Source organism: Eretmochelys imbricata, chromosome 8 (genome assembly GCF_965152235.1).
Source record: "Eretmochelys imbricata isolate rEreImb1 chromosome 8, rEreImb1.hap1, whole genome shotgun sequence".
In the NCBI taxonomy this organism is placed as follows: Eukaryota; Metazoa; Chordata; order Testudines; family Cheloniidae; genus Eretmochelys; species Eretmochelys imbricata.
Window position 1 is genome coordinate 104950635 of NC_135579.1, and position 21946 is coordinate 104972580.

Here is a 21946-nt window from a genome sequence, read left to right on the forward strand (position 1 = left end):
TAGGCACAAGCATAGTGGGGACAAATGGATCTGACAGTGCAGAGACAAGAGCTAGAGGGCCAGAGACAGCCCTCATCTTCCATCCCCAAGGGTAGCATTCAGTTAAAGAGTTACACATCTTTGATGTAGAAAAGTAGTGCACCTCATCCCACTCACCGTGTCCACAGCTATGAAGCTAGATGTTTTTATGGCCAGGAGCATGGACGGCCACAGCTCCTTGAAGTTATCATTCTGGACATCAATGACAGGTACTTTCAAGCAGGTCATCTTCATGCAGGTCATGCTGCTTCCAGAAATGAGAGACACAAAAACTCAAGTTATTTAAAACTTCAAGGAGTCATTGATTAAGGAGAGTCTCCAACACGCTGGCACCTAGCTGCCAACACGATGGACACATTAGAAATGCCGACCATTATTGGGGGGAGGGATAGCTCAGTGGTTTGAGCACTGGCCTGCTAAACTGCGGGTTGTGAGTTCAATCCTTGAGGGGACCATTTAGGGATCGGGGCAAAAATTGGGGCTTGGTCCTGCTTTGAGCAGGGGGTTGGACTAGATGACCGGCTGAGGTCCCGTCCAACCCTGATATTCTATTTTGCAAAGACAACAGAAGAGCCAGCTATGCTCTCCACCAGGAGCTCCCACCAATTTCAACAGACAATTCAGCAAGGCAGAACCAAACCCCAGGAGTCAGTGGCAGAGTGTACCCTCGGGAAAAAGCACAGTGCCCAGAGCTTCTGCAAGGGTCGGCCTTTTGTTCACAGATTCTTTTATGAGCAACTGTGCACTGTTCAGAGCGGAGGTGGCATGGCGAGTACAGCTATGCAGCGCAGATCATTATGTGCCATTCCTAGCCCGCCTCTGCCTAGAGCCACAGCATCCCCTGCGCTCGGTACCTGGGCAGAGAGCTGCACCTCTGGGCACGACTGTCTCCGCGTGCTGCTGGCCTGGGCAGGGAAAGCACTGAAGCCCAGTACCTGGGCCCAGCAAGTCCCACAAGTCACATCTGCCCCCCCCCTAGAATAAACGCCCCCCCCGGGGATAAACGCCCCCGTCGCAGCCCCTCTCTCCCCCCTCCCGGGGATAAACGCCCCCGCCCCCCCCCCGCAGCCCCTCTCTCCCCCCTCCCGGGGATAAACGCCCCCGCCCCCCCCCCCCCGCAGCCCCTCTCTCCCCCTTCCCGGGGATAAACGCCTCCGCCCCCCCCCCCCCGCAGCCCCTCTCTCCCCCCTCCCGGGATAAACGCCCCCGCCCCCCCGCCGCAGCCCCTCTCTCCCCCCTCCCCGGGGATAAACGCCCCCGCCCCCCCCCCGCAGCCCCTCTCTCCCCCCTCCCGGGGATAAACGCCCCCGCCCCCCCCCCGCAGCCCCTCTCTCCCCCCTCCCGGGGATAAACGCCCCCGCCCCCCCCCCCGCAGCCCCTCTCTCCCCCCTCCCGGGGATAAACGCCCCCGCCCCCCCCCCGCAGCCCCTCTCTCCCCCCTCCCGGGGATAAACGCCCCCGCCCCCCCCCCAGCCCCTCTCTCCCCCCTCCCGGGGATAAACGCCCCCGCCCCCCCCCCCCCCGCAGCCCCTCTCTCCCCCCTCCCGGGGATAAACGCCCCCGCCCCCCCCCCCCCGCAGCCCCTCTCTCCCCCCTCCCGGGGATAAACGCCCCCGCCCCCCCCCCCGCAGCCACTCTCTCCCCCCTCCCGGGGATAAACGCCCCCGCCCCCCCCCCCCCGCAGCCCCTCTCTCCCCCCTCCCGGGGATAAACGCCCCCGCCCCCCCCCCCCCCGCAGCCCCTCTCTCCCCCCTCCCGGGGATAAACGCCCCCGCCCCCCCCCCCGCAGCCCCTCTCTCCCCCCTCCCGGGGATAAACGCCCCCGCCCCCCCCCCGCAGCCCCTCTCTCCCCCCTCCCGGGGATAAACGCCCCCGCCCCCTCCCCCCGCAGCCCCTCTCTCCCCCCTCCCGGGGATAAACGCCCCCGCCCCCCCCCGCAGCCCCTCTCTCCCCCCTCCCGGGGATAAACGCCCCCGCCCCCCCCGCAGCCCCTCTCTTGGGGATAAACGCCCCCGCCCCCCCCGCAGCCCCTCTCTCCCCCCTCCCGGGGATAAACGCCCCCGCCCCCCCCGCAGCCCCTCTCTTGGGGATAAACGCCCCCGCCCCCCCCCTCGGGGATAAACGCCCCCGCAGCCCCTCTCTCCACCCCCCCGGGGATAAACGCCCCCGCCCCCCCCGGGGATAAACGCCCCCGCCCCGGGTCCAGCCGCAGCCCAGGGGGCGCCCCAGGCCGCGGTGCACGCCGGGACTCACCGCGGGGCCCGCACGGGCGGAGGGGCCGCAGCGCTCACGGCGCCGCCATCGTCCCGCTTCCGGGACTGGGGACCGGGCGGAGCTGGGGCCGGGCGGGTCCTTCCCTTCAGGCGGCGCGTCGGGCTGCCCGGGCAAGCGCCTGTCCCCGACTCACTCCACCCGCCGCTCTGCGCCCTCAAGGCCGCTCCCGAGCGGCGGCTCCGCGCGCGCAGCCACGCGCCGCACGCTCCTAGGCCGACGAGCGTTTTTGTTTATCAGGCGTTTGGAAAGGGCAGCCCCGAGTCCGAGCGGGGTCCTTGTGAGAGACTGGACGGGGGAGGAGCCCGGTCTTCTCGGACACGCTGATTGGCTAGTAACCGCTGATCCCGCCTCGTCGGCTGATAGGCCAGACCTGTCGTGGCCAGTCCACACGAGACGAGAGGTACTGGGCGCGAGGCGGCTCCCGGGGCCGCGCTCTGATTGGCTCCTGCGCGCCCGGGAGCGGGCTCTGATTGGGCCGCGCGAGAGCGAAGCAGGGCGCGCGGGGTGAGTGCGGTAAGGGAAGGCTCCGCGCGCGCGGCTCTTGCTGCAGCGCGCCCGGCTGGCGGCAGTGTCCGGAGGCTCCCGCCAGCGTGCGAGGTGCGCGAGGTGCCCGGTTCAGACCCCACCCCCCCCGCCCCACGGGGTGCACGAGGTGTCCGGTTCAACCCTCCCCCCGCCCCACGGCGTGTCCGGTTCAACCCCTCCCGCCCCCCACGGGTGCACGAGGTGTCCGGTTCAACCCCCCCCCCGCGAGGTGTCCGGTTCAACCCCCCTACACAGACATCAGGTACACGGAGTCTCCGGTTCACATGCACACGAGGTGCATGGGGTGTCCAGTTCAACCCCCCCCCCCCCACACACACACACAACCGGGGTGTCCAGTTCACTGCTCCTCCCGCACGGGTTGCCCTGTCCCCCATCCCCCCCCCCGCCATGATACGCTTGCCTGCCTTCCAGGATTGGCCTGGAGTCTCCAAGAATTAAAGAATAATCTTTAATTAAAGAGCATACCATGTGATTCAATCTCCAGGAGTATGTCTAACCAAAATTGGCAATCCTCCCCCCCATGAGGTGCGCGGGGTGCCCGGTTCTCACCCTCCCCCCTCCCCCATGAGGTGCGCGGGGTGCCCGGTTCTCACCCTCCCCCCCCCCCATGAGATGCGCGGGGTGCCCGGTTCTCACCCTCCCCCCCCCCATGAGGTGCGCGGGGTGCCCGGTTCTCACCCTCCCCCCCCCCCCCATGAGGTGCGCGGGGTGCCCGGTTCTCACCCTCCCCCCCCCATGAGGTGCGCGGGGTGCCCGGTTCTCACCCTCCCCCCCCCCCATGAGGTGCGCGGGGTGCCCGGTTCTCACCCTCCCCCCCCCCATGAGGTGCGCGGGGTGCCCGGTTCTCACCCTCCCCCCCCCCATGAGGTGAGCGGGGTGCCCAGTTCTCACCCACACGCACCACGAGGTTCACAGGGTGTCCGGGTCCGACCACCCTCCCACGAGGTGCACATGGTGCCCGGGTGTCCAGTCCCCCCCCCCCCCCTCGCAGCATGCAGGGTGGCAGTGGCAGGGCATGTGGTGTCCGTGGTCCTGTGGGGAGGTTGGAGTTCTGGGAGTGGAGAGTTATTGCAGCAGATACTCAGGATGTGAGGGCCCTTGAGGGGGTCACCGTAACAGTACCCCATTCGCTCTTTTTTCCTCAGCCTGGCGATGAGTAAACTCCGGGCAGCAGCTCGCAGCGGGCGGGGACTCCAGCAGGGCGCAGGGGATGTGAGGAAATCCCCAAGGAGGTGCAGGGAGAATGTATCATCCCATAAAGGTGAAACGCTTCAGCTACAAGGATCTTAAGGACACTGCAGTAAGGGTGACACCGTGACGATAGGCACAGTGTGAACAGCTAGACACATACCAAACAAGATCAGGAATGAGCCTGGGTGCAAAGGGACGCAGGCAAATAAACCCATATTTTATAAATAAAACGTTTTCCGTCATTGGGACTGCACGTTATTCAGTCTGACCATTGAATATAATAATTCACTGCTGATCCTAATATTCTACACTTGTACAGCACCTTCCATTGCCATTCTCAATGGAGTCCAACTCTCTGAACTCAAACCTGCACCTTTCAATGCTAAAATGGCATTGTGAAGCTCCTTGTTTCTTGTCTCTCAGTAACTGCAGCTTAGCTGTGCTCAGTTTACAAGTACATATACATTTCCTCTAACTGCCAGGCCTGCAAAATCACCTCTGGGACGTGAGAATCAATCTGAGCTTTTTCTTCTTCATGCGTTAGCAATGACCAAGATTTCACAAGGTGAGCTTGGTTAACTACTCTGCTGATGTTGTGTGAGAAGGCTAGATTGCAGTTTCCTCATACAGAGGTGGGTGAGTTCCGCAGGGCTAAGAGCAGTAACAGGTAATTGAAAGTTTACTTTAGTCACTGAAATCAGACGACTTGGCCCTGATACACGCAGGGAGTTGACAGTCACGTTTTCAGAGACATACAACATTTTAACCATAAGTTCGTGCTGCTTCTTTTTTTCAACACTGTTTGTTGTTGCACTTCCAAAAATAGACTGGCTGGTTTCTGGTCAGTTTCTCTGCCTCCTTCTCTGCTGGCCCCATGTTGTTTGTGTGGGCTTCCTCACCCCTGACGTAAACTCTACACTCTGTAGTAGACATGATGGTTGAAATCTCTTTGCCAGAAGCTTATTTTGGTTAATGCATTCAGTGGAGGACAGAGAATACAGGCATCGAAGTGTGTACTAGTTAAGTGTTGGCCTGCTCCAAGTTGTATGAGACGTATGGAAAAACAGTTCCTGCCCTGATGAACATACAGTCTATGAGACGACAAGATGCAATGGGAGACTCAGCTAAGGGTGGTAAATTAGAGGAACTTTTTTTTTCTAATCTGACACATCTCTCCACTTCCGTAATGTTTAGGAGGGGAAAGCATTTGATGAGGGCCAGTATTTGTGAAGTAGGCTGGTAGAAGTGAGGCTTTAGGGGCGAATTTGAGATTGTAGAGGTCTTGCGCACTGGGACCGGGTGAATCTTAGAAACAGCTGGTGAAATCGTTTTGGGGCCACACACCCTTCAGGGTCTAGTGCAGGCTTCTCCAGGCTATTTTCCTTGTTTCTAGTGGTTTGTGTAGTCTGATGGAAAGACCTCCTTTGCCTCAGTAATGAAAGGGCAGCCAAGCCCTCCCCCACCAGCTCCTTTAACCACTGGTCCTGTCTTCTGACTGGCATTTAATGTCTCCTTGCAGACATGCTATCTCCAGTGTCTGCCGAACAGTCTGCGTACCATCTCTTCAGCCACCCGGCAGAAACCGAGGCCTTTCGGAAGAATTTGCTTGCCTGGTACGACAAATGCAAGCGTGACCTTCCCTGGAGGAAATTGGTACGGCAGGAGTGGGTCACCACAATACGTGGTTGGGTTCCCCCAGTTTAAAAGATGCTGCCCTGATGACCAAAGCACTGTCTTCCCCTATGAACCTGTCAGATTGCATTGAAACTGAAGGGGCATCTAAAATCAGATTGTATCTTCCTCCACTAATGTGGTTTGTTTCCTTCAACTTGGTCCTACCTGAAACTAGACAGGTCAGTTACACTGTGTGTTTCTAGTCAGTGTCAGCTTTTCATCCTTGGTCTCATCTATTGGGTTTGAGCTTCTAGTGCTGCAGGAAGGTTTTTATTTATCCTTAGCCACTGACTGTTTGCTTGCCTGTTAGTTTGTATTCCCTTGTTGCTGCAGAATGTTCTGTTGTTCCCACTCTGTGCCAGCCCCGGCTCTCACCTCTGTCCTTGCTAAGCCCACAGCGGTGAATGGTGACAGTGGATTTGCCTGTTCCATGGTGGAATGGCTGGTGTGGTCAGAGGTGAACTTTAGCTGCTATGCTGAGAATTGTATGGGGCCACCATTGTCCCATTTAAAAATCTCCGGTGCTGGTACCTCTGTGCAGGGTGGGGTGGGGGTGTCCTCAGGGAAGGTTTCTCTGTTGGGATTCTAAACTTTCAGGATAAACTTTAGCTGGAGAAGTGTCGAAGAAAATGTATGAAATCCCTCATGCCAAGATCAAGAGAGATTGCAGCCAATTTTGTGTTGGCTTTCAATTGGTCAGACCAAATTCAGCATTAACGGAAACTTTTGGGGGCCAATCTTTTCTTTAATTAGTATCTAAACAGCGTATAGAAGACAGGTAGTTGCTCACCTTTTCTTATTTGCATATGCAAATATGTGTTTTGCGTGTGTTTATGCAAATATTTCCTGTGCATCTTAGGCCCCATTGGATGAAAAAATAACCCTAGTCCTGACTCTCTAACATGGTTGGGCATCTGACCTTCCTAAGAAACTCTGCAAGAACAAAGTGCTTTCCAAGGAAGGTTTTGGTTAGAGCTGTTTTCAGGTGGCCAGTAGCAGCTTGAAGCTGCAGATCCCAGGTCTCCTGGGAGTCATATAACTCCTCCCATTTAAGGAGCTCTTATATCTAAATTGAGTTACGCTTACAAATTTTGTCTTCTGCCAGTATTTGAACCAGGGCTCAGATATCAAAAACTGCCCAAGAGGAGCTGCTCTCTGCAAGCTAACTGGTGTCATTCCAAATGCTGGTGGCATCTCACCAGTGCTAAATTTGACTCTCTCTCTTGAGTGCAAATTACCCTATCCGAACAAGGTGTGCATCTCCTTTCCTTTTCCCCATTGCTCCCTGAGCAGGGTCCAGAGCTGAGAGCTCTGTCCTCTCCCCTGAAATTCTCTCTGCCGTCTCTTTCAGGCTGCAAGCGAATCAGATACTAACAGAAGAGCATATGCAGGTGAGACAGAGAGAACACAGGCTGTCTGCTTGGGCTTCTTTTCTCAGAGAGAAGGTTTGTCACGGTGTGTCATCTGTGTCTAGCACTGCAGAGTTAGCAGGGTGCATTGTGCAGCTTCACTGTGGAGAAAAATACTCGGAACAAATCACGCTGCTCTCCCAAAACCAGACGCAGCCCAAAACTCCTCTAGACTCTTTCTGAAAGAGGCCAGCAGCGTGGCACTTGCAAGGACCTAGCATCACAGGGATGAAGCTGGACAATGATGGTGCTGCCTCCTTAGGCTCAAACGGCCTGGTCTGAGAGATGCATGGGAGCAGCATGATACAAATGGGGAGAAAACTGGTGGCCACTGGATCTTCTGGGCAGTAACTTTGGGTACGTCAGTGGCCCCAATTCTAAGCCTGCTTCAGGTGTAAGGGACTAGTGCAAGCCATGGGAGGCTCCGCCTTCCCCCCCAGAGAGACCTCGTGCAAAGGGACAGGGCAAAGTGTTGAATTGGGAGGGGGCCTTCCAGTCCACCATGATGCTCTTGCTTTTCCTTTGTGCCTGCAGTGTGGGTGTCGGAGGTCATGCTCCAGCAGACGCAGGTGGCAACGGTGATTGACTTTTACAACAGGTGGATGCAGGTGATTGTCCTTTGTCTCCTCCTCCCACGCCCAGAGCCCTGAATTTCTGAGGGTGTCTGAAACCTCGGCCATTGCACGTCTTGTCCCCAGCCTGCGGGTCAGCCATGCGTTCGTCGCATTCTGCAGACCCGTCCCGTGCCAGCGAACAAACCTCTGTTTCCTTTGCAATGTAGAAATGGCCGACCCTGCAGGCACTCGCCAAAGCTTCCCTGGAGGTGAGAATCCCGCATGGCAGGGGCCTGAAAACACCCCCATTGATCTTTAATCCCGGGCCCTTTGCGACTAGTCGTAACCCCTGGCTGTGTGTCTTGGGAACAGGACGTGAATGAGCTGTGGGCAGGACTTGGCTACTACTCGCGAGGGAAGCGGCTGCAGGAAGCAGCACAGAAGGTATCCTGGTAGGGGGTAGTTGTGGAGGGATGGGGTATTTCCTACGTTCCCTCCTCTCCACGCTAGCGCCCGCTGGCTGGTGAGCGGGAAAGCCCGGTGCCACGGCTCCGTCCCCAGATTTTAGCCAAAAGCTCCAGAGTGGAGTGTGACTGATTTGCCCCACTCACGTTGGGAGACACCAGGTCCCTGCTGTTTCATGTGGATTCCCGTTTATCCCTCTCCCCTCAGGTGGTTTCCGAGCGGGCAGGTCAGATGCCCAGGACGGCCGAGGAGCTGCAGAAGCTTCTGCCGGGAGTGGGGAGATACACAGCAGGAGCCATTGCCTCCATCTCCTACGGGCAGGTGAGGAGAGACCCGGCGCTGTCCGTGTGCCCGCATTGCTGCAGGTGTGTCAGGCTGTGCTGGCCTTGGGGTCTGTCGGGTTTCACGGGCGCCTCAGCCGACGGGAGGTTCGGGGAATGTGCCTCTCCCTGTGGCTGCTGTTAGCCGCCCATGGCCCCTCTTGCCCCAGGGCAGTTCTAGTGCTGCGTGCAAAGTTCCTCCTGCCTCGCTGAAAGCTGGGGTCTCCCGGGGGGATCTGGGCACTGAGAGGAGCCTTGTGCTGCTGCTTGGGCACTGGGAGGCCAGACCAGCTCCAGCCATCCGTGGTGCACCCTTGGCCTGGGGATTGCTGGGCCTCCATGGGGGAGGCTGGTCCCTCCAGTTACCCCTCCCTGGGACCGGCCTGGCCGACTGCCCTAGGAAGGGCACGAGCACGCACGTTTCCTGAGATGGTGACCGCGGCTCTTCCGTCTCATGGGCCAGGTGACGGGAGTGGTGGATGGGAACGTGATTCGAGTCCTGTGCCGGGTCCGATGCATCGGCGCCGACTCCAGCAGCCCGGCTGTCGCCAACAGACTCTGGTAGGGGATTTTTCTTGTCCCAGGAGGTGAGGGCGGGTTGTAATACAAACAGGAGTAAAGTACACCAGGGTGGCCTGGGGGGATCGGTCATGGGAGACAGCTTTTCATCTCTGCTTACGAGGTCGTTGGGACAGTCAGTTGCCTTGTAGCCCAGACAAGCACTAGCCCAGTGAGCAGGAAGTCGCTCCCTTGCAGGTCCATACAGGGCATAGGCAGGGATTGGATCAGCCCTGGAGATGAAATCCCCACCTCCCCCCGGCTGCAGTACAGGATCGTGCCGATGGGTGTGTGCAGCAGCCTAGTCCCCTAGGCAGCACAGGAGACCAGAACTTGCCGAGTACTGTCCAAGCGCCAGCGAGAACTGTCACAGGAGCGGCTGCGTCGCTAAGCAGGGGCTGGGATTCTCGGCCAGTCTAAGCGGAGGAAGAGCCTGCGTGGGGTGGCTGCACCTGGCTTTCGGGGGTCACTGACCAGTCGCATGCTCTCAGGTGCTCGGTGCGGTGAGAGGCGCCTTGGAGAGTGCGGGCTTGCGGCCGTGTCTGCTCGTTGCACCAGGGGTTCCCTGGCTCTACAAGCCAATGCCAGCTGCCTCTAACTGCCATGAAGGGACTTGGGGTGCGGAGCCCCCGATCTCCATTGTCGGAGAGAGCCATCACTGGGATGAGGCTGCGGGGAGGTCCTGGCCCTGTGACTCCAAGTGGCTCTAGTAAGGTAGGAAGAGGGATCCTGAGCACTAGTCACACTAGCCCAACATACTAGAACAGGAGCAAGCCCCAGTGGCCGAGAATGGCCTGAGCCCCCTCCGCCCTGGGTCTAGCTGGTATCAAGGTTCTGAGCCTCTCCCCAGCTGCGGGGAGGGCGAGTGAGTGCCTCTTTGGGGAGGGCTGTTCCTCTTCCCAGCTCATGGGACCTGCCCCCCGTGTGTTGTAAGGAACGCTCCTCTGGCTAACCATGCCTGCCCAGCCTGCCACTTCTCGCTGCTCTTTGTCGTAGGGATTTGGCCAATGCTCTGGTAGATCCAGCCCGGCCAGGGGATTTTAACCAAGCCATGATGGAGCTGGGAGCTACTGTGTGTACCCCCAGGGCCCCACTGTGCATGGAGTGTCCTGTGAAACACCACTGCAGGGCGAGTTGCCGGGTAAGTATTGCATTTTCCTGCATTCAGCTCAATCCCAGTAGGTCAGTGGTCTGTATGTAAACCCCACACTTCATAAAAATGTGTGCTGTTAGGAAGGGTGGGGACCCACCACCTCCCTCTGGACCCCGAGCAAGTCACTTCCCTGCGTTGGGATTCCTCCGAGACGGCTTTCCCCTCAGCTTCCCAAGAGCTCACTTCGACTCCAGATTCCGTCACAGATTTCTCACCTGGATTTGTGCTGGAAATGGCCCAACTTGATTATCATACACATTGTAAGGAGAGTGATCAATTTAGATAAGCTATTACCAGCAGGAGAGTGGGGTGGGAGGAGGTATTTTTTCATGCTTTGTGTGTATATAATAAGATCTTCTAAACTTTCCACAGTATGCATCCGATGAAGTGAGCTGTAGCTCATGAAAGCTCATGCTCAAATAAATTGGTTAGTCTCTAAGGTGCCACAAGTACTCCTTTTCTTTTTGCGAATACAGACTAACACGGCTGTTACTCTGAAACCATTGTTTCCAGTGAAATGCTACCTATAAACCATGGCCATTAATGGTATAGATTCATGGGGCCAGAAGGACTATTCCACTGGATCATCTAGTCTGAGCTCCTGTCTAGCACAAGCCAGTGAATCTCACCCGGTCACCCCTGCTCGAGCCCAGCCAGTTGCGTTTGACTAAAGCGCACTTTGGTTTGAGTGTAGCCAGCTGTTCTGACTGCACTCGCGGTATTCAGACAATACGTTTGCCTACGTTTGGTCTCTTGAAGACAAAATGGTGCAGTATAGAAAGGAGACATACGCAGCCTCTTTCCAGGGAGCGGTTTGTATCTGGCAGCATGCTCACTTTACGCAGAAGTGTGCTTCGGAAATGTGCATTTAAATGAGCTCTCGTTACAGTATGGCTTGACAAGTTACAAAACTCAACAGCACTAAAATCCAGCACACCTTGGTTTGTTCTGTCCTTTCCCTGTCTCTCTTTTGGATGCTACGCTCTGAACCAGCTGTCTTCAAAGCTGCCTGTACTAGGATATAGAACAAACATTTCTTGTCTTTGGCAAGTTCTCTATTAGCTAATGCCAAAGCTGACTGTGGCTTTGCAAAGGGTCATGAGATACTCAGCGTGAGTGAACAGAATTGTAGTAAGACCATAATACATTCAGTTAACATAACTTCCCAACACACATATAAAATGAGTATTATATTAATACTGTGTACATAATACCCAGACTATGCCTAACTATATGTATTGGCCAATAGCATCTTCTGGAAAGGCATCCAATCTTGATTTAGAGACATCAAGAGATAGAGACCCCACCGCTTCCCTTGGTAGTTTGCTCCAGTGGTAAATCACCCTCACTGTTAAAAACTTGTGCCCTGTTTCTCATTTGAAACTTCTCGCTCCCTTTTACCTGGCCTTCCCCGGTTCCCCTCTCCCCATGGGGTTTACCCCCCTTGGATGTATTGTGTACAAATTCCCAGACCTGTTCACACGTGGGCCAAGCTCTCTTCTGACTCGTGGCTGCAGTGTCTTCGGGTATCCACGTCTTGTGACATCTCATCAGGGGGCAGTTTGTGGCTGGTGCCAAATGCAATATGTGCTGGCAGGTCTGAAATGGCATAAGAACGGCCATGGTGGGTCAGACTAACGGTTCATCTAGCCCTGTATCCTGTCTGCCAGCAGTGGCTGGGGCCTGATGCTTCCGAGGGAATGAACAGAACAGGGAGATTTCGAGTGATCCATCCCCTGTCATCCAGTCCCAGCCTCTGGCAGTCAGAGGTTTAGGGACACCCAGAGTGTGGAGCTGCATCGCTGGCCCTCTTGGCTAATAGCCATTGCTGGACCTGTCCTCCATGAACTCGTTATCTAATGGTGATAGGGTTCCGGGGCGGGGGAATTCCAGCTGAGACCTGTAGCTGACCCTGTCCTCTTTTGCAGGTGGAGAAGGAGCTGGAATTTGCCTCCAGGAGGCTGCTGGGACAAGCTGCCTCCAGTTTCCCCCAGGCGCCTGACCTAGAGGAGTGTGGTAGGTGCTGGCCGGGGATCCCCACCTCTCACTGTGCTCTCGAGGCTCAGCCTCATATGGAGAGCACCTCTTGACCCCTTAGCCCCAGGTGAGCTCTGAGCCGGCGGGGAAGCCTCGCCCTGAGGCACAGAGCTCTGGGGGCAGCGCGGCGATAGGCTGTTAGAGCGGCAGGGGCCAGGCGGTGCTGCCGTGAACAGTAGGACTCCTGATGGACTCCCCTGCTGGCCCGTGCAGCTGGGGAGCCCCAGCTCTGCTGGGTTACACTATGGGGATTAGTGTCGCATGGAGGCTGGTTTGGGATGTGGGGGTGGGAACATGCAGTGACTTACACGCAAGAAGGAGACGTTAAGGGAGAGCTTCTGTTGCCCAACTTCTAGGGGGTCCCCCCCAACACCTCCTTGGGGCACCTCATCTGGCTGATCCTGGGCTGAGATGGTGCCTTCTCCTTGGGAGCCCCATGACCAGCTGCTGGAGGAGCTGCTCTCGGTGCTGGGGTAAATGCATCAGCAGCAGGTGATGGGGACCCCCGGCCTCCTCTCATGCCGTGAGCAGGGCAGGGGTGCAGCCCTTGAGCGCCAGGTCTGAGGGGGCCGGTGCAGTGACAGGGACTGACCCGCTGCCGTGTCTGATTCACAGCCGCCGCCGCCACAGGCATCTGCTCCTTGTGCCCCCCTGCCACGGAGCCCTGGGACAGCAGCCTTGGCGTGGCCAACTTCCCCAGGAGAGCTGCCAAGAAGCAGCCCCGGGCGGAGCGGACGGCCACGTGTGTGCTGGAGAGGAGAGGCCACCGCAGGGAGCCGGAGTACCTGATCGTGCAGAGACCCAGCTCCGGTAACTCGGGTGTGCGCCAGGGTGGAGATGGAAAGGGAGACTGGGGTGGGGGGAGTTGGTGTCTGTGGCAACGGAAGATTCGCTGCCCCGTGGGAGTGGGAATGCGGGGGGGGCAGGGCTTACTCATCCCAGGGGGCCAGTGTGAGAAAAAGCACCTCACTGCTGACTGACCTCGACAGGCATCAAACTCCCACAGCCAGCCCTCCTTGGCTAGGGGGAGGCGGGAGGGAGCGTGGGAAGGATCCCTGTGGGGGGACCCCTGCTTGGAGCTCTGGCTGGATTAGAGAGGTGAGCATCTGAAAAAAAAACCCAGAAACGTCCAGGAAAAAAATGGTTCTTTCCTAAGGCCCGATAACGGGAAAATTGGAAAGAAACTGGTGAGATGAAGTCTGTGCTCTGAGTCAACAGGGACAGGATTACGAGGGGGATGCTGTTACTGACGTGATCAGGACAGATCTATTTCCATACTTCTTCTGTGCCCAGAAGACAGAACCTTCCTTTCGGTTTACAACAAGACTGGTGCGTTCTGTGCTCTGTATTTTATACAGTAAAAGCTGTTTTATCCAGCACTTCACCAGCCGGAAAGCTCTATAAACCAGCATTTCTGATCTTCCTTAAAATCCTGGTTTTTAGTCCGGTTGGTGCAGGGCCAGCAGGGGGTTGGAGCACAGGCTCTGGGAGGGAGTTTGGGTGCGGGGCGGGGGGTGCAGGGTGCTGGATCCAGGGGCCGCTCACCTTGGGCGGCTCTCCGCAAGCGGTGACCTGTCCGGCCGCTCCTACGCGGAGGCACAGCAGGTAGCTCTGCACGTTACCCCTGCCCCTGCCCCGAGCGTTAGCGCTGCAGCTCCCATTGGCTGGGAACCGTGGCCAATGGGAGCTGCGGGGGTGGAGGCAGCGTGCGGAGCCAACCGAGGGGAGCAGCCCCTGAATCCGGCCCCACCTACTCCCTCCCGCTGCCCCACGTCCCCGCCCCAACCCCCTCCCTCTTAGTTAACCCGCATTTTTCACTTATCGGCACCCCCCTTCCCCCAACATGCTGGATAAAACCGCTTTTACTGTATATTTTTTTCCTATTTGGCAACAGGCAAAAAACGATACCTGTAAGTACCTTCGTGTGCAGCTACAGTCCCTCCCCAATGCTAGGTATATTTGTCACTGTTATTTGAATCAAAGCTAAAGAATTTATACTTCTTTATTTCATAAACATACCAAACAGGACTTTCTCATGTGCTAACTAAATTGTACTTAATACATTTTGCGTTCTTAAAAAAGTAAGTAAAGTTTAGTTTTGATTAACAAATAACTACTTCAGATCTTTTTCCCCTCAAAGTTCCACTTTTTTCCCACCCCTCTCCCCAATGGGTTTTTTCCCCATGGCTTCAAAATTTCCATAAATTGTCCATCCCCAGTCTGGATACAGCAGCGTAGGCGGAGGAGCTGTGCCGTGCCTGACGGTGCAGCCGTTATGTCAGTAACGATCCTGGCTGCTGAGCAGGAGGGGTGATCAGTGGTCACGGTGCCCCAGATCCAGCCACTGGCAGCACGACAGCTCCCCAGTGCCTTGGGCTATCTTCGGGGGCTCCTTGCACCCAGCTTCCTGGGCCTGAACCTGCTGCCTCTTCCCCTCTCGCTTCTTGCCTGTTTGGCAGAGACTTTACAACAGCAGTTTAGCCCCCAGGATCGATGGCTTGAGCCCTGTGCCTGGTCTGAGCAATACCCTCAGGCACCTCGTGTTGCAATTGGCAACTGGGGTGGAGGTAATCAGAGGGACGTGATCTTGAAGGGACAATATCCCGCGGCCAGCCAGGGCAGGAAACGCTTGGACGGGCCAGTCGAGACGCTCTGCCCCAAAAGGCTTTTCCAAGTCCTGACCCTGGCCTGTGAGCAGAGGAACGTTGGGCACTGGGTGTGGTGGGAACACAGCGCCCTTTGGAGATGGAAATCTGGCTGTGCCGAATGTGGCCTGGCTGCCCATTCCTTGCTCTCTCCCAGGCTTGCTGGCGGGGCTGTGGGAGTTTCCCAGCCTGCCCTGGGGGCCGGAGCAGAAGGACAAGCAGCAGACGGAGGCGCTGTTGGGTCACGTTCAGGCCTGGGCCGGAGAAGCCGTGGCCAGAGGATGCCTGCGGTATGTTGGAGAGGTAAACAGGGCCCCGCGTCCGTCCTGGGGTGGGTAAAGGGTTCGTGGCGAATGGGGCAGCTGACGGGAGTGCAGACCGGGCCTGCCATAGGTCCAGGGCATCGGTGGACAGATGGGGAGGAGCGGCGGTGCTGGGCTCTGAAGCAAGTCCTCCGCCTGCAGCCAGGAAGATTATGCCCAAGATGCGTCAGCTGAGGGCCAGGAGGCCAGGGAGCGGTGTTAGGGAGTGGCAGAGCAGAGGGTCCCTGGTGCCCTCACCTGGTTGGTTGTTCTGCTGTGCCTCCCCCATTATAACCCCCTTACAGCCCCTCCCCAGCTACTGTCACCCTGTTGCTGAGTGTGGACGGCGCTCGGCTTGCTTGTGGTGCAGCCAGAGGGGTGCGCCGTCGAGCAGCAAGTGTTTCCCCCACCTGGGACTGCAGATCTTTTCCTCTGCATTCCAGGTCGGCCATGTCTTCTCCCACATTCACCAGACGTACGTGGTCTATTCGCTGCTCCTGGGCGGGGACCCCGAGATGGCCTCAGGCGGGCGGGACAAGGAGCTGGAGCGGCCAGCGTTCCGGTGGGTGACGCAGGCTGAGTTCCAGAAATCGGCCGTTTCCACTGCTATGAAGAAGGTACTCGACCCCACCCCCTGGGATCCCTGGGAGTGCGGGGAGGGGCTGAGCCCTGTGCATCCCCCACAGGACTCCTGGGAGTAGCAGGGAGAGAGCTAAGCTTTTGCATCCCCCCCCTTGGGATTGCTGGGAGGGAGAGGGGCTCAGCCCTGCACATGCCCTGCCCCCACTAGGGTCACATGAAAAGGGGCTGGGGGCCAGCCTGGCATGTCTCCCTCGAGCTGTGGGAAGGGGCTTGTGGCGTGTCTCCACCCTCCAGTGCTGTCTCTCCAGGGGTTAGCCCAGCTCTGTCTTGTGCTTCCCCTAGGTCTGGAAGGTGTTCGAGCAGCAGAGCTGTGAGGGGAGGGGGCCCAGCAAGGTGAGTGCGTCCGCATCTGCGAGGAGGCAGCTGAAGCCGCCTGGGCCGGCCCTGGAGCCCGCAGCCCCCTCATCGTGCAGGGCAGGCTTCCCCATGATGCTGTGCTTCCCCATGATGTCAGTCTCCAGCTCCCCCCAGGCATTGTCCTCCTCTGGGGCTGTCAGCTGGAGGGCCCCCCTCCATCCTTACCAGGCTCCCCGGGCCAACAGCAGTAACCCCACTTGTGTCCATCCCTGTAGGGCTGCAAGCGGAAACGGGGCGCTGATCCCTTGCACGCCGGCCAGCTGAAGGTGGAAGCAGACTGCAGCCGCCCCCTAAGGCAGCTCTCCCTTGAGGCCTTTCTCAAGGCCCCCACTGGGGAATGACTGCAGCCTCCTGCTCCGGCTGGACCCGCTCGGACTGCACCCAACGGTGAGGCCCGTCTGGAGGGGAGGGAGGCTCCATACTCTGCATTGCTTGGGCTGTTCTGTCCCCCCCAACCAGCTGGCAGCTCCACCAGGCCTGCAGTGACTGGCACCCGGCTGTCGGGGTCAACACCGAGTCATGTAGACTCAGCCCACATAGGAGGCCCCCCACAGTCCGTTGTTCCCTGCACGTCTTTCATCCAGCCAGCCCCCTGCAGAGGGACCCCCTCTAGTGCAGGCTCACTTGTGTTACCACCATCCCCACAGACCACTTCCCTTCCCCCTGGAGGCTCCCGCCCTGCAGAGCCCTTAGCAGCGACAGTGGGGACGTGGGGTGGAGTGAGGAACCTGCACCTGCCTGGAGCGGTCTGCCTGCATTACACGGGGAATTACAGGGGACGTCCTGCTGGCGTGATAGCCTGGGGCCTGGACTTCTCTGCTCATCCCCAGGGCAGATACAGCATGGGGGTCTGACTGTTTCTGAACCCTGCAGATGCATGTCCACTGAGAACTGGGCCGGGCTCCTGGCTTGCTTCCAGGGCCACCGAGCGGCTGTCAGGTGGGGCTGGTCTGGCTCAAGCCAGCATCAGGTGAATGGAAGGCGCGATACATTATTCCCTGTGGGGACAAGATCTGGGGCCCCCGCTGCAGCCAGGGACAGTTCTGTCCAGTCAGGGCATCCCAGCGTTCTGGCAGGTGCTGTTCGTGGCCGGGGTTGCCCCTTCATGGGTGAGGGAAGCCGATACTCCCACTGTCCCCTGAGTAATGGGGGAATCCACGACTCTAGATGCAGGACAAAGTGGAACTACTGTATTTCCAACAGCTGCCCGTCTCCTCCCACCAGCCCCGTCCCGCTGCTCCTGGGACATGGAGGGTCATGAGACCCAGCAGAGCCAGAGGGCGATGTCGGATGCCGTGGGGCAGTTTGCTGCTGGCCCTGCCTCGTACGTTGGCTCCTTTTCCACCTGCTTTTACTCACTCTCACAGCTGAGGTTTTAATAAATCTGAACTTTTTCTACAAGCTTTTAAAAGCAGATTTTGGCTCCATTTCTGTGTAGCCACCTCCGGAAACACGCTCCGGCATCGCCGCAAAAGGGGATGCGAAGGGCCTGGCCCCAGCTGCCAGGCAGAGGTTGCTGGGTGACCACTGGAGCCATGGTGATGGACAGGAGGGGGTGGGAGATAAGTGCAGGAAATGGGGCACCGGTGATATGAGCAGCAGGGAAGGAGCTTCGTGTGCCCTGAGTGCCACCTTTTTTTATAGAGCACGATCACCCAGTGGCTCCATCCCACCTGTGGGCAGCCTGGCAGTGCCCCTTGAGCAGCCTGCCTAGGGTAGAGCGGATCTGCAAAAACCGATCAGCGGTGGCACCCGCTGGCAAAGGGCAGGAATTTTCTGCTGAATGCATTTAGCTCAAACCGGGCAACATTTTGGGGCCAAATCGTTTCCTCGCCAAAAAATGCCATGTGGGTTGACCTGATCTGCTTTGGAAGTGGGTCAAGCTGAATCAGAGTATCCAGACAGAGAGCTAGGCCAGAGTCCTTAGTCCAGTCAATTTCCCATCTAGACAAGCCCTTAGGGTCCCTCAGCGAAAAACCCCAGTCCCCATCCTTGGGGGCTGTTAACGTGAGCACCTCTGCTGGTCAGCTGTGGTGGTGTAGCAGAGGTGGACTGGGTGGGAGCTGGGCCTGACATCAAAGAGATCTGCATAGGGCCCCAGCAGCACCCCTCAGGACACCCAGACTCTAACTCGGTGCTCAGATGCAGTGTGAACTCCGTGGCAATCCCCGCTAAGCAGGCAGGCCGCCCTCTCCCGCGCTAGCCAGGGTGTCCTTCAGCCACAGCCCCTCGGAGGCGCATTGCAGGGCTCTGCGCTGGGGTTGAGCTACTTGGTAGCACAGACCTGACTCTGCAGAAGTGATCATGTGAGTAAATGACACGCCAGGGTGCGGCCCACCCCCTACCGCCAGCAACAGGTCACGGAACCGGGAAAATCAGTTTTCAGTTTAATGACTAAATTCAAGTGAACAATAAGGCACTCACCCCCCGTAAGCGAGTATCCACTCGCAGCGAGAGCGGCAGGAGTGTGAGGGAAACCCTGGCTGGGGGAGAGTCTTGTAAATCAGACTGAAAACCATGAACCGAACAAGACCGAGGGAACAGCTCATTCACGAGGGGCGGGTGCCTGGCTGCAGGGAGAGCCAATGCACTGGCCCCGGTGGGGACACCACATGCATGCTCCAGCCAGGGGCGTGGCACGTGGCGTGTGGGGAAAGGGAGAGGATTCCCCGGCAGCTGCCTTCGGAGAGCTAAGTCCCTGCAGAGCCACTTGGGAAGCCTCAGTGCAAAGTGAGTGAGCAGGGAGGGGGAACTGTCCTGCCCTGGAGGGGAAGAGGGTGGAGCAGACAGGACGTGGGATCTCCAGTGGCCAGCTCCTCAGAGAGACGCCCCTCAGCCCCATGGCCCATCCAAAGGCTTACAAACATGAATAGTGCTGAGATTAATGCAGAGCCAGTTCTCAGGCCAGCTGGGATATCTGCTCCCAGGGATGCGCCCTCCCTGCCATTCACCCCGTCATTCCCCTTTGACTCTGCCTCCCACCCACCCCAGCCCTGTTGCTGCCACCTTCCACCCCAGGGGTGGCGCAGCGTTTGCTGGGCTCACGGTCCCTAAATCCACCCATAAAGCTTGTGGGGTCCAAAGCTGCAGGATGAACGTTGGCAGTAAATCCAGCTGCTGGCCCAGGGAGCAGGAAATCAAAATGAGCCAATCCAGCCGTGCCGTGGGAGGGTTGGCAGAGTGGGGCTGGGGGAGGGGCCAGGGTTTGTCTCTGGGGTGGGAACAGTTGAACTGCCCCATGAATCCCACCCATCAAGGCACACAGCGTGTCCCAGGGAGCTTTTAAGTAGCTTCCACCCTCCCGCTCTCTGACCGAACAGCTGGTCTGGGTCTGTCCCCTCCCTCCCTCCCACCAGGGCAGGGCCATCACCTGGGCATGGAGCACTGGGTCCACCACTAGCCTGTCAGTGCAGCTCCCTGGGCAGCCAGCTCCCGTCACTCAGGGGAGCGTTGGCCTCCCATCGTTCCCCAGCAGGAGCGGATGGCCCTGCTGTGAGACCCAGCCCACCAGGGGAGAAGACGAGGCAGGCGAGGGGGGGTTCCCTACTCCTTGTCCAGATAGGCCTGCACGGATTTCCACAGGGCCCGGATGTTGCCCTCCCCAAATCCTGCGGCTCCCCGACGCTCAATCAGCTCCAGGAAGAAGGTCTCCTCGGGGAAGATGGGCTTGGTGAAGATTTGCATCAGGTACCTCCTCTGGCGTGGGCTGGAGCCCCTGCCACCTCCCTCCCCGTCCCCAGCCAGCTCACCGTCCAGCAGGATGCCATGCTGGGACAGGAGCCGGGGGTCCTGCCCAGCCTCCCAGATCTCCTCTGCTTTGCCCGCCTCGCTGTAGTAGGCCCGGGGGGGCTCGACGAACTGCACACCGGCCTCCGCCAGGGCCCGGGCCGTGGAGACGATGTCCGCGGTGTAGAGCCCAACGTGCTGGATTCCAGCTCCCCCGTGCTGCTCCAGGAAGGTGTCCACCTGGTTCTTCCCTGGCTCCGGCAGGGACTCGGCCAGGACGAACTTGCAGTCGTCAGCCAGCCCGGGCTCGCTGCCCTTCCCGTACCGCATGGCGGTGAGCCGCAGCCCCACGCCACGCCCGCGGATCCGGTAGCCCTCGGCCGCGTCCTCCTGCCTGTTGATGACGAAGCGCTGGAAGCCGAAGCAGCGCTGGTACCAGTCCAGCACGGCCCGGGTACTGCCCCGCGAGCAGGCGTAGGTGATGTGATCGAAGTGCGTGGCCTCAGCCGGGTCCCGCGGCCCCTTGGGGACGTCCCCAGCGGTGCGGAAGCCAGGCAGGAACGCCCCCCGGTAGCGGGAGCGATCCAGCAGGGTGTGGCTGACGTTCCCCACGACGGATATCACCACGCAGTAGGTGACGGAGCCGTCGTCGTCCGTCACGTCGGTGGGCGGGATCGCCAGGGGGCAGCCCCGCTCCTGGAGGCGTCGGGAGACGCTGGGTACGTCCTGCACCTCGAAGCACACGTTGGAGGCCGTGCTCACGGGGCGCGAGGGGCTGACGTCATAGAGGAATTCCCCGTCGCCGTGGCCCAGCGGGGGCTGCTGAGCCGGAGCGGGCCGGGTGGGGTCGGACGGGAACGTGTGGGCCGGGGGGGCCTCCCCCAGCCTCTCATTGACGAGGAAGACAGCAGCTCCTTTGCGGAGAGCCAGCTGCCGGGCACACGCCGTCACCCGCGACGCGAACAGGTGAAAGCGGAACTTGTCCACCAGGTCGCTGACCAGGCCCGTCCCGGCGGGGACGTGGAAGGCGATGTGGGACAGCCGGCTCAGAGGGGCAGCCATGGCGCAGTGGGGTCAGACCCGCTGAACTCTGCGAGAGAGAGAGAGAGACTAGAGCATATAGCCCAGCACCCAGGAGGGAGCGAATCAGTCCCCATTGTGCTGTATGGGCCTGGGGCTCTCTGCCGCCCCCTGCTGGGGACAGAATCAACCCCCAATGTTTTTCAGGCCCCCCCGCAATGCCAATTAATATAGGGGACGCTGACGTCTTGCCTGCTGCACAGAAGCAGCCAGTATTAATGTCAAAGGAAGGAAACCCCCCCCCCTCGCCCCACTTCAGCTGATGCAAGCACTCCTGATGAGGACGCGCACTCCTGCCGTGTGGACATGGGGGCTGTCACCACTGCACTCCAGGACCGTGTCCAACTTCCCAGCAGCAGCGTGAAACCCACCAGCACAGCCGCTTTCAACCCTTTCCTTTGCGGACCCTGACAACATTTCGACTGGAGGCGCAGACCCTTTGGGAAATCTTGGACACCATCTGCGGACCCCCATGCAGAACCACCGACAGAAACACACCGCACTAAATGTTACCAGTGCGGTTCTGATTCTGCCCAGCAGAGAGCAGCGCTATTCATACACAGGGGACTGTAATCTGAAATTTAAAACTAATAATAAACAGCAGGGACTGTCTCTTACTCTGCATTCATTCTACGGCGTCCAGCCCAGTTATTACTTTGCATTATGATAGGGCCTAGCAGCCTCAGCCACGGACCACAACGGGGCCCAGATTTCAGATGTAGTCTCTAGAAGCAACCACACTACAAATCATCATAAAATCCCAACTTTCCCCCCTCCGCTTCCCTCCCAGGCCGTCTTGTCTTTCCAGAATCTCCTGCTTAGACTGGAAGCTCTTTGGTGAGGGACTGTCTGTCTAGGGCAGCGGTTTGCAACCTTTTTTCATGTGCGGGCCCCTAAAAATTTTCGACTGGAGGCGCGGCCCCCATTGGACATGTTAGATACTGTCTGTAGACCCCCACGGGTCCACGGACTAC

General features: G+C 58.6%; 2 protein-coding genes across 2 annotated transcripts; one reads left to right on the plus strand and one right to left on the minus strand.

Annotated features, from left to right (window-relative positions):
- The first annotated feature begins 159 nt into the window (after positions 1-159).
- MUTYH (mutY DNA glycosylase) lies at positions 160-17580 on the plus strand. Its single transcript, XM_077825444.1, is given in 21 exon segments — positions 160-282; positions 2294-2409; positions 2412-2807; positions 2810-2850; positions 2852-2910; positions 4005-4120; positions 5570-5703; positions 7076-7115; positions 7668-7741; positions 7915-7956; positions 8060-8131; positions 8360-8473; positions 8936-9033; positions 10027-10171; positions 12112-12199; positions 12836-13030; positions 15023-15168; positions 15611-15784; positions 16092-16142; positions 16382-16553; positions 17370-17580. Coding segments are annotated over 20 exon segments (2340 nt in total). The 5' UTR covers positions 160-169; the 3' UTR covers positions 16508-16553; positions 17370-17580.
- Positions 17581-19709: 2129 nt separating this feature from the next.
- Positions 19710-20954, minus strand: HPDL (4-hydroxyphenylpyruvate dioxygenase like). Its single transcript, XM_077825417.1, has one exon. It carries the CDS (start codon positions 20952-20954, stop codon positions 19710-19712), a length of 1245 nt encoding a protein of 414 aa, XP_077681543.1.
- Between the last annotated feature and the right edge of the window lie 992 nt (positions 20955-21946).

Coding starts and splice junctions, on each gene's coding strand:
- HPDL (XM_077825417.1), bottom strand. CDS start 20,954: ATGGCTGCCCCTCTGAGCCGGCTGTCCCACATCGCCTTCCACGTCCCC.